General features: G+C 37.8%; 1 protein-coding gene across 1 annotated transcript in view; it reads left to right on the top strand.

Moving 5' to 3' along the window:
* The window catches only part of MAST2 (microtubule associated serine/threonine kinase 2), a 96,967-nt gene that overhangs the window by 42,772 nt on the left and 38,405 nt on the right, over positions 1 to 15,790 (top strand). Inside the window, 3 exon segments of the mRNA XM_010006549.1 lie at positions 765 to 785; positions 3,453 to 3,531; positions 7,999 to 8,153. Coding sequence (XP_010004851.1) covers positions 765 to 785; positions 3,453 to 3,531; positions 7,999 to 8,153 — 255 coding nt within the window.

Below are 15,790 nucleotides of genomic sequence, written 5' to 3'. Positions count from 1 at the left end.
CAGAAAATAATTTTTAATAGTACAACTCTGAATAATGCACTCTTTCTGTCATTGAAAAGAACACTTAAGCACAGCTTGTTTTAGAAACTTGTTTCTATTTTCTCCCTGTATTACACCCTGAATAGCTATGCCAGCCCTACCAATACATATTTATTTGATTATCACATAGTGGTATCAGAATAACTTTTATATGATGGTATTAAGCAATTGGAAATGTGGTGCTCTGTTACCCCTGCCAAATGGGAATTTCACTGTTCCCTTTTGATCAGTGTTGCATGGGTCTTACAAGATGGTTATTACCTGAATTCCTTCTATTGCCACCGCAGAAATGATTTGTTGCTGATATTCTTGTATTTGGTGTAATTTCTTCATTTATTATCCTGTTTGGACATTATATGTGATTTCCATTCTTTCATTATAGCCCTGTGATGAGTTGATTCGTGGGACAGAGTAGGAAACACATTTGGAAAACTCATTTTATTGTAAAGCGAATTTCACTACAACATACTGTCCTTAGTTTGACAAGTGATTATTCATAAATCCCTTGCTAGACACCCTTTCAGTTGTTCCATGGCCACAAAGTTGACATGTTCAGGAATACTCCTGTTTGAATACAGAAATATATGGTTAATTCTGTCCATAGTCACTAGAACTGATCTTAGTGGAATGCAATTAACAGAAGATGAAAGGGTTTTTTCAGAAATGACATGTGCATCTTTTACTTCTCCCTCTCTCATTGTCATTGTACAATTTCTTCCATACAGCCACGGACACAGAGCAGACAGGTAAAGTGTATTGTGTTGCTGTTGTTTGTGTGTGTGTATGAACTGTGCTACTGTTCAGCTGAGCCTGTGTACCTAATGAGTTCATGCTGTCACAACCCCATTTAGGCATTCAGCTTATCTTCTTTGGTATCAAAACAGGAAATCTGTGAATTTCAGCTTAAACAATAAACGGGTGGTGCTCTAGAGAAGATGCACCATTCTTCTAGCACCTTCTTGTTTTGAAATTCATCTACAGTTCATTGAATAGCACTTAGCTGCCATAAAATACCTCCTTAATTAACTAATTAAAATGTCATTTTAACAGCAAAATTTGTTGTTCACATGTTTTTATTGTGCTAGAAAGGAGTCTGTAATATATAAAAGACCTAAAAATTTATTTCCACGTATCTTTTCCTGAAGCAATATTGTATGAGGTCCCTCTAAAAATATGTATATTATCAAAAAACTGATGTGACGTTGAAACATTTTGCATACATGAAGGAGAAATTTTCTTTAAAAGTGTTTTTCCCATCACCTTTTCCTTTGTAAAATTTCTAAGCTTGTCCCACTCTTTGCAAACTAGAGCTGATGTGCATTGTCCTGACTGCTTAACTCATTGCTTGCCTGGATTGCATCAGCAGAAAATAGCCCAAGTAGATATTCCTGTAATTTTGTAATTGAGAGAGATATGTTTTAAAAACCTAGTTGAGGTGAAAATTCTGAATGTCAATACACAATTTAGGCAACTCAGTATAAAAGGGATTAGGCTTTCCTTTTGCAAAAGTAGTGAATGACTTGTGCATTGCTGTCTACTGTTTCAGAAGACAGGGACATACTGTCTTGCATTGGGACTGATGATCTGAACTGAGTTGAATCATTCACCTAAATATTTCCCCAGTACCACTGAATGTTACAAGAAGCTGAGTGAAGATGGTTGAAGTTTGGTGTTCAACCACTGGCCACATCATGCAGTGACTTTGTAACACTGATGTTTGTTGTCTTTCAGGGTTCAAAAATAATTTAATTTCTCCTGGAATTTTTTGAGATAGTTCTTTTACACATCCTTGTCTTGCCATAGAAAACGTCACCTGTGGCTAAATGGGGTTTAGCTGTAACATGCAAAAGAAATCTGCATTAGAGCTTGATTATTTCTATTTTTTTTTTTAATGCATGAAGCATGATTCTTTTTAAAAATCTCTTGATATAATACTCTTTCAGTGATACAGAACAGTGGGTTTATTTTCCTCTTGTTCTGAGATAGATGGCAAAGAGGAGCGAGGTGTATCAGTGCCTGAAAATAAAGGGAACTAGATCTAGAAAAAATATAAACACATGTTTATGCCTGGGCATGCACTGAACTTTTTTCTGAAGACAAGGCTTCCTGGGTATAGATGATAAACATTACTGTGAAGATGGTTAACAGTTGAATTTTTTATAGGCACTAAGCACTATCTCAGGCCTGTTTCAAACATCCTATTTTATAAGGTACTTGGGTTAATGTACGTGTACCCAAAAATCCCAGATCTTTCCAAAGTGAGTTACAATGGTGAACTTCTCTAATTCACGTTCATTCCTTGACCAGTTACTGATAATCTGCTGTAATAAATCAAACAAACAAGTGAAGAATGTTGTGAGGAAGACACATCTTTAGCATCCATCCCAACATGCAGCAGGATATGTTATAGGATACAGAACACATGCAAGATTGAAATGAAATCAGAGACTGAAAAAGCACCATGAGACTGAGTTGATTATGGTTCAGTTTCTGTTGTCCCTGGGACAGGTTTTGTGGGTAGAAGAGAGTCTCGGGGCAATACTGATTCTTCTCAAAGTGGTTGTATAGTTCCTCGGTTTTGATGTTGGTAAAACAAGACCTTTTGTGCAATATCTCCAGGATATTTTGGCTATTTTCCCTGAGGGTTACGTTTCCTTGGCTATGATAGAGACTTAACTACTAATACTATATTGACTAGAGCAGAAGGAGACCCTAGGTGGAAATTCTGTAATTTCTGTCTACTCTGTATTTTGAGTGGATCTCTTGGCTGTGTTCAGATCAGTGGATTTAATTCGCCAGCCTTGTCAGATAGTGCAGAATGCCATGTGACCAGGTAAACAAACAAGGTCACTTTCGTTTGATTCTTGATCAATATGATTTTTTTTCTCAATTTTAAACTTAATTTGGAAGACAAGGAACTGTGTAAGTAATTCTGACAATTTGAGAAGTTTGAGCTGATTTTGTCTGTGAGAAGACAAAAATATGTTTCAGTCATTAACACTATAGAAAAAAAACATTTCTGTAATGTCCCTTCATCCCTCACCTGTTCTGCCCTGAGTTTGTGGCTGCTTGGTGCATAGTGCTCTGAAAATCACACAATTTAATACAATAATATATCAAATGGACAGTGTGCCAGCTGTATTTTAGGTTTTTCTTGAAACAAAAACCTTTTATGAGTTAATTCTGGTAATGGCCAAAATCTTCCCAGAGAAGCTGTGAAGGCCCCATCCCTGTAAGTGTTCAAGGCCAGGTTGGATGGGGCTTGGAGCAACCTGGTAGAGTGGGAGGTGTCCCTGCCAATGTAGGAGGATTGGATCTAGATCATCTTTAAGGACCCTTCCAACCCAAACCATTCTGTGATTCTATTAGCCACAGTGTATCTGACAGTAATTTCTCTTGCTTCTTTTCCCCAGAACGGATGGACGCCGCTGGTCCTTGGCCTCCCTTCCTTCCTCTGGATATGGAACGAACACTCCAAGTTCAACAGTTTCAGTAAGTGGCACAGATTTTTCCAAGCAATTCAGTTTGTACAAACACACCCTAACAAAACAGCTTCTGACTCTTTACTAAAATATCTGATCTTTTTTCATTGTTTAGCTAACATTGTTTAATATACTAATTATTTTTAAAATTATTTTAGTTATTGGTTCTGCTGCTTTCTCCTCACATTTCCCAGCTCCTATCATCTTGCACCTTGCCTTTAGTGAAATCCCAGTGCAGCACTTGGCTTGAGAGATCAGTTGAGAGGCACAATGTCTCAGCAGTGGCAGGACTCTAGGAGATAATTACTAGCAAGCTCTCAGCTTTTTTATAACTGGAAAATGAAATTCTTGTCTGCTTTCAAGTTCTTAGTATGAAAACCTCTGCTATGAGGCTAGCAGGAAGAAAAACTGATAATCCAGATCTGTTGGTCAAGTCCAAATAATTGGAGCTTTGGAGCTTTTCAGATCTCACAGGTGTCATTAGAAAGGCTGGCTGCAGTTTGCTTGAGTTCTACACATTCAAAAGGCTAGGATGTCACCAATACCTGTAAGGTAGCAGCACTGTGTTAACCCCTATCAGGCTCAGATACGTGGTTATCCACGTAACAACCTTGCAAAGCCAAGCATAGAAAAGTTAGAGAACAGAGTCTCTGTACAGAGCTAATGTGACACGCTTTGTGTGTGTGTTACGGTGAGTGTCTTCAGCTGTGTGTCTTCAGAAGTGCCTAAGACTTCTAATAATTTGGGTTTATATGTATTATTTAGAGCATGCTTTTAATAATTGCGATATCTGTGTTAGGACTCAGTATTGCACACAATGAAAATCTTACACTAAATAAAGTATCATTGTTTTCCTTCTGAGCTGTTCTGTCAAATTTTCCATAAACTTTCTAGTGCCTTTGAAACACAAATTTATCATCAAAGTTTCTTAGGAGGTGAGTGTTCAACTCATTCTATATAGCAAGAGAATAATTTGGGGTCAAAAGTTTCCTTTTAGTAGAAATTGATATGATTAAAACTTGATTTTGCAACATTAGTATGATCTCTGTGGTTTGATATGTTCAGACACGTTCCTGCAGACTCTAGTTTGTGCAATTTCCACAATTTGTTATCTTTTGTTCTTCAAGACAGTTGGGGTTTTGTTAGTTTTGGGTGTGGGGTTTTTTTGTCTCCTTAGATGGCAGGTGACTAGATTTCAGTCTTCTGTGGGAGAAGTCTCTGTGTGTGTACAGATATATGGGCAGGAGCACAGAAAAATTTGATTGCCATTTGAATTGATCTGCATAAAGTCCTGCATGGACTTTAAAACTGACATAGGAAGTAGTCAAGGAGCTTATCGAAAGGGCACAATGAATTAATGCCATAGATGCAAATTTAATATAATTTTGGGCTTTCAATTGGTGTGATCAGTCCTCAAGATTAAATTTCTACATCAAGCAAGATAGAAGGAAGCTGGTAGACCTTCTTTCTGATATACATATCAGTAGGAAACGAAATATCAAGAGTATCTTTTCTGCTGTCTGGAGTTTCTGTATGGCAGCTGACCTGCATCCCTGTGGTCATAGATGAGCTGCTCTACCAACAAACCAACTCAACAAGCTAAGCAATTTACCTAGTCTAAGGTCAGTGGAAACCTGCAGATTCTGCTTTATTTGTGCTTTCAAGTGAGGGATGACAGTTTAAAAAAATACAGGTTTACCCTTTTCACACAAATCGTGAAGACCAGATGTATCTCATCAGACCAATACCTTCTTTCAAGTTAGATAAATATAGAACAGTTGTTTGAATGGACCAATATACAAGTATTTTTAAACATCTAATCTACTATTTTTTAGATGCAGAGTTAATATATAAGCTCCTATGATGTTAGCTTGATTTTTTTATTATTTTTTTTTCCTGGAGAGAAGTTGGCTAATTCTGCATCTGTAATTAAGATACCAGAGAGATGTTTGTATTAGTCTGCTCCAAATATTGAATACAGTGATGTGATTACTTAAAACTCAATAAGAAGTGTTTCACTTTGCTTTCACACTTTTTCATTGAACGCTTGTACTCCTTAAGACTGCTAGAGAAGCCCCTGGAAGAAGAAAGCCTGTTTCTCATCATGGTCTTTGTCTTGAGGGCTTTCTTTAATTATTTTGTGGAATTAAAAACTTTGTGATCTGATTGCTTTTAAGGAGAGAAAGTGGAGAAGGAGGATTTTGTTGGGTCATCCATGAGTTGACTAGCACTGCTTCCCCAGTGCTTTTGCTGTTGGGAAATAGTTTTTCATGCTTTCTCTGGAATATAATTTTTTAATTATTATTATTTTCTCTCCTAGTAACTAGCAATTGTGTGCTAACCATCATGTGCTGATTTTAGTTTAATATTGTTTTATTTGTAATGCCACAGCTTGAGTACCTGCTAATGAAAGTTTTGAAGACAGGTTTTAGTGCTGCCTGCTCCATGACAGGCTGTGTGTTATTCATCACGAATGGATCTCAACTGACATGTCCCTTTTCTCTGAAAAGTACTGCTGGTTTTGCAGAGGCAGGTACTTCCTAGTCCTCATATTGTGTAAGACACTAAGATGGACATGAAGAAAGCTCTGAAACAGGACTTGAGTAATTCTGTACTAGAGGGAGAGAATCTTCCCTGTATTTAGCATAAGCAGCAAGTGCAGCAAAATAGCTGTGGGCAGAGGGGATATAAAATATGTATATTTTCTGTCTTGGCTTCACTGTGGATTAGACAGTGTAAGTTGATACACCATTTGGATAATCATCACAGTGTGTACACTTTGCTGGACATGACTTACCACCTGCACCAGGACTTAGGTGCAGGTTCTGCACCTAGACCTGCCTGAAGCAAAACAGTGGAAGTGGTGGCTTCCAGTTCCAGCCATGCTTGGGGGAGTTCATGCATGTCCTAAGGCATTCAAGGGAGTTCTTTTCTGCAAATACTTCTGTGCAGTTCAGAGGAAGTGAATCTGGACTCTGGAGCTAATTACATTTTTATCAAAGAATATGATCTTTAGGTCTGTAAGTTCTCACAGTGAGATTTCTATCTCATTCTTGGCGAGAATTCTCTAGATAAGACTATGCTAGGATCTGCAACAGTCTATCTAGTTTAAATTCCGCTCAACTGTAGCTGTTACTGTCTTGACAAATTTGGATGTACCTGTTTCAGGTGATTTCAGAGTATTTTCTCTTTGTTCTCAACATTGCAAAGATGCAAGACTCAGTGAAAAGCCTTGTCAGCATTTGGCTTTCATTGCTTGGCCATACTTTTATTTTTCAAAAGCCATCAACAGCAAATAAGTCTAGAAAAGCATGCTAGGTGAGTTAAAGCTTTGGTCATGCATGTTATATCATGTATAATTCCTTCCTATCAGGACTTCTGGAATAGGATGTAGTGCTTTCCAGTTTGAGTGAGGGTCTTTGTAGCAAAAGGAAGAGTTTTTCCCTCTGAAAAACTGTAGGTATTTTTTTCATCAGATCAATAAGCAGCCTTGAAATTTACATTAGGATGATGTTTTTAATAAGGCCCACTGGTGTTATTCAGTGCTGCTCTGGTTATTCAGCACTTTTTCCCTCCCCTCTGTTTTTAAAGAGTGTTTTTAATTTGTCCTTAGATAATATATTTTCTTACCTTTGTAAAGTGTAAAGGGGCATTGAAAAATCACACAAGAAAAAAATAATTTGCTAGTTGATCTACAGCTTTTTTCCCCCTCAAGCATCCAACACTTGAAGTTATTAGCACTTCCAGCAAATGTGTGCTTTAATCTCAGGTTATCTGAGGTTCAAGAATTAAAACAGTTTCATGTCTATCATTATCACAGGATGTGTGTCATAGAAATGCATAAACTTATTTAAAAAGTAATAAGCTGTTTAACTCTATAGCAGGAAACTGTTAATCTTACAACTCTGCAAAGTCAGCTACTTTAATTTTATTATTGCCTACTTGGTTAGAGAAGAAGCCTGATGGGCAAAGGAGAAATAAAATCCTGGCCATTTACAATAGCTATTTCCAGTGAGAGCCACTAATCAGCAAAAACTCTCACGTCCACACAGCTCCATAGCATTCTGCATGCCAGTGAAACTCCTGACCTAAGAGAGCATGAGGGAAAAGGAAAGAAAGTTGCTCACCACTCCAGGAACCTCCTTGTCTTTTCCAGGGTAGAACTGGTATTCACGTACCTTCCTTTGTCTCCTGATAGTAAATTAGCTGCTTGATCAGATGGAATTGTTCCAGAATCAGATGCAATGGTTCTCTGCTCTTCTCCCAAAGTTTTCTTCATCTCTCCGGTGTTGTCATTGTATGTAAGGGTTGGCTTAGCCTAATGAGAGCAATAAAAAGAGGCACCTGGTCTGATAAGTAGCTTTCTTTTCCACTGGAGTGTGCAGTGTCTGGCAGAACCCGTTCCTCTTCCATTCATTAGCTGACCCCTATGCATGCGTTTAGTGCATTTCTTTTCTGTATTTTTTTCTGTACTCAGTCATCATGCTCATCTCAGGAGAAGCTGCACCAGCTGCCCTTTCAGCCCACGGCAGATGAACTTCATTTCCTGACAAAGCATTTCAGCACTGAGAGCATCACTGATGAGGAGGGGCGTCATTCTCCAGCCTTGCGGCCTCGATCTCGGAGCCTCAGGTGAGCTTCAGGTGTCTTGTTGAATTGTTAAGATGTTGGACACGTATTGCATTTCTGTGTGTGCTTTCAGATTTAAAAACAGTCATTTGTAGTTGTTGTGGTTTTGAAATTATTTTAATCAATATTTAACCCACCTTGTCTTATCAGGAAATTTTTTTTTTTTTTCCTTTGACATTGAGGTTTTGGGGTGAAAAATGGTTAGCATAGTTATTTTTGTATCTTTACAATAAATCTATGAAAACATCCCAAAGCTTTGTAGACTAAATCTGTAGGATGTTGATTTCCTTTAGTAAAGTTTCTTTGCAGAATTTTGCTGCATTAATAGAAGAAAGTGGTTACAGTCACTCTTAATAACTTCTTTAGTAGTGCTTCTGAAGGGACATGAAAACTAGAGTTGATGAAGTCAAAACCTTAAATGGAATTACACCCAAGAACAATTTTATAACAGTGCTGAAAACATTTCTCCTGCATTAGCAGTTGAATATTTTTTATCGTTGCTGCAGAGTGGTTTTCAAAGATAGCTGTCCAAGATTATTGTTTCCTTGTGCAGTTGACTTTTCCATACTTAAAACCAGATGCAACTAGAACTTCATTTTTCACTGAATTGCAGAATGACTGAGGTTGGAAAGGACCTCTGAAGGTCATCTTGTCCAAACCCCTTCTTGAGCAGATTGCCCAGGACCATGTCCAGACAGCTTTGGAGTATCTCCAAGGAAGGAGATTTCCACAAAGTTTGGGCAATATTCCTTGTAGGTCTCTAGCAATTATATGCAATAAATCCACAAACATTTTATATCATGGCAAAAGCCTTCAGTTTTGCTCTGCATTTAGTGCTGGACCAAGTGAATGAAAGTCTAGAGATGTCTACCTCTAGATGCAGCATCTTGTGAAAGGAAAAGGATTTATACGAGCAGGAGACAAGGAGGTGAAGTCTCCATTCTGCTTCTCATCTGAGGGTGCCAGAGGTAAATGTCACCTTTAAATCAATGGACAAGATCCAGAAACTCTGCCATCTGGAGATAGTCAGTGTACCCAGCTCGGGACCTAGGCCAGGGTTTGTAAGGAAGTGAAACAGGCCAAGATGATAAAAAAAAATCCATGGTGAGTATTGTGTCATGGCAGAGCTGACCTTTCATGATTATTTGTAATTATTTGTATTCTAAACTTCAGTGCAGGCTGCATGGTAATTTCATATGGATCTACTCAGTGTAGTTACACAGTAATCTACAGGAGCAGGTAAGTACTGCAGGTAGTAGCACACTTAGCCTGTGGTCTCCACAAATTGCTATGTAGTAAAAGACTAGTTACATGATTTGTACTCAGTCTGTTGAACAATGTTCTTCTTCAGTCCTCTTGGCTGTGACTCTTAATGCTGACTGTAGTGTAATTGTAGTACTACTAATTCTTTTAGATAAGACAGCTCCTGTAGGTAGGCAACACATCCCTGTAAAGTAATTATTGTCCTTTCTAACACAGACATACTACTGCTGGCATAGTGAAGTAGAAGACAGTCTTGCTAATGGAAGGATGATGTAAACAATAAAATGAAGAGCCCAATTTTGTTTTTTTCTTGTTAATATGGATTGTCAACTTGCTGGGGATCTTATCTCTGTGAACCAATTTAAAAGCACAGTTATCATATAGTGGGTTTATAATTTGTGATGAGACTAGATTAATTCAGTGTGTCATAGAACTATTTGATTAATCTTCCTCCTCTCTTGAATGCTTTCTCTAGCTCTCTCTGGTTTTCAGTGAGATAATGACCAGCCTCATTGGTATTCCAAAGCTTAGAATGAAGTAATTCAATTTTTTTAAACCTACTGTGCCTGATTTGTTCTTCATTTTGCTTATTGCTAGTACTGTGGTGCTGTGTGACTCTAAAGCACCCTTGCCACTACTAAGCATTCATGCTGGCCATTGTACCTCAAAGGAAAATTGATATGTCAGTCCAGCCAAGTGGAGCAATGTTTGTAGGAGTAAATACCCTCTTTGACAGAGGGTATCGTGTCCTTGTAAACAAACAAGTACTGATATGTGAAGGCTAGACCTTATTCACTGCACAGCTTGCTTATTTATTTGCTCACACGACAGAGTTAGTTCACTTGGTGAGAGGATATTTTTACTTGCTTAAAAGGTAAAATCTATCAGCTGATGTGTTGAAAATTCAGCTTTTTTTTGAATTCCCTAAAAATGTAAAATTTTCTTAAGCATTTAATGGTCGTTTGATCAACTTTAATGAAAAGCAGATGAACAAAATACATTAGACGTTTTCCTTAATTGGCAGTCACAGCTATGTAATGTAAAAGATGGTCTGATATTTAGGACTGATTGTTAAGGCACATTCGTTTTTATGACTGCAGCCTTACTCCATCTCTTGTTACGAGAGATGGGCTGGTATTTTGGGTTGTGACTGTCAAATGCTGGGACTCTTGTTTTTCAGGGTCTCTGTAACTCAAGATTTTTTTAGAAGTATCAGATGATTCTTTTATACTCCTAGATAGAGTATTGCCTAGATCTAACTTCTGGAAAAATCTACTTCTTTGACTAGAAATTTACAATTTTCTTGTATCTACGTGGAAATGTTCTGTTCATACAGAGCAGTCTTAATGATCAAACTGGATGAAAAAGCTAACAGAGTGTACAGTCGTGGAGTCATGGAGGAAGGGTAGTGTTGCCTGTTTGGTAGCACCTCCATTACTTCAGATGTTCTGCCAGTATGGCTTGAAGATGCTCACCCCTTAACTAATTATGCCTTACTTGATATCCCCTGAATTTGTACACCAAAGAATTAGCACTGGTTCTTTTCCATCTGCTTTCCCATGCAGGAGTAAGGAAGTAGCCTGAGACCAGTGGTAGAAACTGGAAGTGTGACCTCCTTATACAGCTGCTTGCTAAAGCCAGGAAACTCTTCTCTCATGCAAATTGAATAGATCCAGTATTCACATGCTAAATGAAGGAACATATTTCCACGTGACCCACCTCTTTTGGTGCTTGCAGTGTCTCTTCAATAGAAGACAGTGTTTATTCACTACCTGCAGAAGTAGTTCGTAACTGTTCTCTTTTTTTTGTAATGCAGCCTTCAAATCCTTCGAGGTTTTGACCCACAGAATGTTGCCCAGGATCCTTTCACTTCCTTTAGAACAATCCTGAGCTTTACCTGAAGATGATCTTTTTTCCCAGGAGGAAAATACAGGGAGAGTGTGAATTCTTGCAGTAGACTTGGCATTATTACTCTTTTAAGTTAGAGAGATGCTGCTCTCCATCTTTTCCTGGTTCTCTTTACTCATCATCCTTTAGAGGTTGCTTACACATGGGAATGTGTGGAAAATGTCAGGGATAAAAGTAGAGTTAACAAATAATGACTTGTTCAAGGGCTGCTTTTGTGCTTTCACTCAGCCCACCAATCTGCCCGTTTTTCTTGATCTCTTTTCGTATTTCAGGATAATGTTACCTAGGGAAAAATGGCTGAAGATTATAGCAGTGAATTTTTATATAGTTGAAGTAGATGAGATCATCCTTAATCAAATATGCTCCTTCATCTCTTTCCTGGGTAGTGCTTTTTAAATGCAGTTCTCCAACCTGATTTTCAAGATGTTAGATCTTGCCATTAAGAATATATAGCGATAGCTCCTAGAAAAAACGCCAGGTGACAAAAAAGGCTTCTGACAGTAAATTACCCAAGAGAAGAAGAAGGAAGAGGTGTTGTGAATCCACACCAGTGGCCCACATAGTCCAAATTTATCTTAAAAATTGATCCTTCAGGTTGTGGAGCTCTCTCATCTCACAGCACTTAAGCATCAGCTTTAACCTGTTGAGTGATCGTGGTAGCTTCATGTCTTCATGCTGCTGCTTTCAGAAAGGCCCGTTTGCCATGAGCTGCAGAGGGGCAGGTGGTACTTTCTGCAGAGCAGGGATTCAGGGCCCTCCAGTTCAAGAAGAACAGGGAACTGCTTGAAAGAGTCCAGTGCAGAGCCAGTAAGATGATGAAGGGAGTGGAACATCTCCCTTTTGAGGAAAGGCTGAGGGAGCTGGGTCTCTTTAGCTTGGAGAAGAGAAGACTGAGGGGTGACCTCATCAATGTTTACAAATATGCTAAGGGCGAGTGTCTGGAGGATGGAGCCAGGCTTTTTTCAGTGGTGTCCAGTGATAGGACAAGGGGCAATGGGTGCAAACTGGAGCACAGGAGGTTCCACATAAACATCAGAAAAAAATTATTTCCTGTGAGAGTGACAGAGCACTGGAAGAGGCTGCCCAGAGAGGTTGTGGAGTCTCCTTCACTGGAGATATTCCAAACCCACCTGGACACGTTCCTGTGTGATGTGCTCTAGGTGACCCTGCTGTGGCAGGGGGGTTGGACTAGATGATCTTTTGAGGTCTCTTCCAACCCCTAAGATTCTGTGATTCACACAGCCACAGATTTGCCATGGAAAGATAATAGTTTTATATTCTGAATATATTTTATGTTCTGATAATAGTTTTATATTCTGAAGCATAAGTCATAGATTGCTTATGAAAATACATTCTAAGTACATTACAGATAATGTTGGTGTCTTCATTTTCCCTCTCAAGACAGTGAGTTTTGTGAACTGGATTTTAAAAAGTTCTTCAAAGTGATTAGTTTTAAATTTTTTAACTTTTGGTTTCATCCTCTTTATGAGGAAGACTGGATATTCTTATTTGCCCTCTGAACTGCTCATTACTTTAACTTTCTAGTCTCAGTCTTTGTTGGCATGCATAAAAAAATCTGAAGTATTAGAGCCAACCCCTGTCTTAGTCTTTAGAAAAATCTTATTAGTCCTTACTTTTAAAGAGATTGTGATTGAAATGTATTCCATTTCTCTTAATATTCTCTCATTTAAAAAAAACCCTTACAGTCATGTCTCTCTTAGTATAAAGAAGGGCTGAACTGGAAAACAGTTCAGCAACACAAATTGAATGACAGATAGTATTTGTCCACAGAATAAACATACCTGAATCTCAGTGTTTGTAGAATTGAATATAAAAAAACAAACAACAAAACAAAACAATATGCAAACAAACCTGGAGATGACTTTTCAAAGTGCTCAGTGAGAAAGACTCTTTATTGTTCTATTTCATTGCTTGCTTATTGCACAAGAATTATTACTGTAGATCCATCCTTCTTTGCCTCAGACCTTTTTTTTTTTTTTTCCAGCAGCACTAGAATAACAGTGTGGACTTTCTGTGCTGTTTGGTTATGTCTGTGCAGGAAGAAGGTTCCTTGAATAAATACTGAAAAATAATCTGAAGTTACACATTTAATTTTCTACATAATTTCCTGCATGGTATAGATTTTTGTTATTCTGTGGGCAACTCTATTTTGCTGTTATTGTGCATGTTTCATAAATTCAGACTTTAGCAGATGGATTCTGCTCTGCTGAATTCAGTTCTTTGGTCATTGCCTTGTCCAGGAACAGGATTAGGCCCTAAGGTCTGTTGTGGTCTCTGTGAAGCACTGAGAAGTGAGCATATTTGCTCTGGAGTTTGATGGACAGATGTAGATTGTCCATATTTGCTTCTGCTTTTTTGTCTCTCTTTTTCCAGGGGAGTTTTCTGACTTTCTTCTGGTATTAATGTGACTTGTATGAGGTCAAATATTGAGGTTTGTTTTTTTCTTGGGGGAAGAGGATGACTGATGCTCTTTTTGCCTTCAGTAGAAATGTTAACTTGGTTTCTACTTCATACAACTTTAGCTCCCTCATTTTATATTCCTTACTTTGTCTGGAAATGACAGAAAATTAAGGCCTATGGTTTTCATTTTCCGGTGGACACTGACTTTGATAAAGTGCTGTAAATACATCCTAATTAAACATTTATGTACAGATAAATTTGAGTGGAGTAAAGTGCTTTTAGCTTCTCTGCTTTTTCCTAATAAATACAGCTGTCACAGTGAAAGAAAAATAAGATATTAATAAACATCTCAGTTTTATTTAGTCATGGTTAAACTAGATGTTGTAAGATTTAAGTTTTTACTATAAATGCTGTATTAATAAGCTATTTTCACTGTCTAGTATCAGATAAAGATGCATGCATGAGTTTTGACAAGTTGAAGGCTAGAAACCTTTGCAGGAGATAGGTGTCACTGAAAGTCTAGCACTACCTCAGTTCATAAAGTGGAGGGGAGGGTGAAGAAGGGGAAAAGAGAGAGTAGTTTTTCATTCTGCTTTTAAGCTTAAGGGGACAGATACTATTCTTCTAATGTTTGCTATGCTGAAATGAAAAACTCGCTGACAATAATAATTTCTTTGACCTACCTATCTGCACCAAGAGAAGCAGCCTGCTTTTTGTCTTAAAATGTTAAGCCCATGTGTACTGTGTGTCCTCTGTTTTACAGAAAACAATCTGTTCCTTTACGAGGATTGAAATACTAGACTGGTTTAGTGCTGTATGTGAAATATTTGGTGCTAGATAGATGCATTTGAAAAGCTGTCATGCCAATCAAATATATAAAACTCAATTTTTCTTTTTTTCTAAGTTTGATTACATTCTTCCTTTGTGGCATTTAGTTATCTGCCCAGTCCATTTTTCTTTTTCACCTGGGTTTGTCTCAGAGGTTCTGGAAAGTAATGAGCAGTGCCTGGCAGCTAGCCCTTGGTTAGTTAGTCAGTTATCCATCTAATTATTTCTCTAGTTTGCCAGGCTGAGGATCAATATAAAATATTATGGTACAGTATATTATGTTGCAGCGTTGCTATAGTCATTCTGACATTTAATTTGACATCTTCTATTGGGCAAATTTTATTTAGAATGACAATTGGAACCTTGATCCCAGGTTTGATCTGGAGCTGTTTGGATCCTCTGTCTTTCTAGGTGATAAAAAGTTGCATTGATCTTCTTCCAAAGATGAGAGACAAAACTGCCAATGCCCAAGGAAACCAAGGAATTGTGTCTAGTTTCTTGCCAATCGGTTAACTCTTGTGCAAAGAAATTACTACTTTTTCAGAATCATAAAAGTCAAAAGCAAACCCAATTAACTCATTGTGGCTCTACCTAAGGAAATACTGTCTCTGCTGGCAGGCAGCTGAAGTAACATGATTCCTGTGTAGCCTCTTAATTTCCTGTATCCATCTGAATAAAATGCCTTGAAGGCAAAAACCTTAATGTTTTATTGTAGCCCCAAGACAGCAAATACTTAAGCATGCACAGATTTTAGTAGGAGTACTTTAGTGTTCAAATAAAGTATGTATGTAGCTCCATAGTTCTGTAGTTAGTACCAAAGGGCTTATATATCCTCACAATTTATACCTCACTTAAATCACATAGAGAAATAATACATTACAGAAAAATAAATTCTTCAGTAACTATGTTCACCAAGTTCTTAAGCTCCATAGGAGCTGCCAGTAAACAAGTGTCATGTGTTTGTGTCAGGTTGTTTAGCCTTAGAGAAAAAAGGACAAAGAGAGCATGCTAGATGTGTTGGGGAACTTGCTTCTAAGTCTGAAATGTGGATGTTCTTATCCTTCTTTTTATTATGTCATACTTAACATATTAATATAAACATAAGTTTCTTTTTAGAGAAAATTTTCCAAAATTAAAAATAGCTATTACCAAGCCAAGGGGTGGATTTTTCTTTAAAAACAGTTGTTGAAAATGTGTTTTTACTTGGTATCCAAAATAAC

Source organism: Chaetura pelagica, unplaced genomic scaffold (genome assembly GCF_000747805.2).
Source record: "Chaetura pelagica isolate M959 unplaced genomic scaffold, ChaPel_1.0 scaffold69, whole genome shotgun sequence".
NCBI lineage: Eukaryota > Metazoa > Chordata > Aves > Apodiformes > Apodidae > Chaetura > Chaetura pelagica.
Note: the sequence above shows the minus strand (reverse complement) of the source record. Positions and strands in the feature narration are given on the sequence as shown.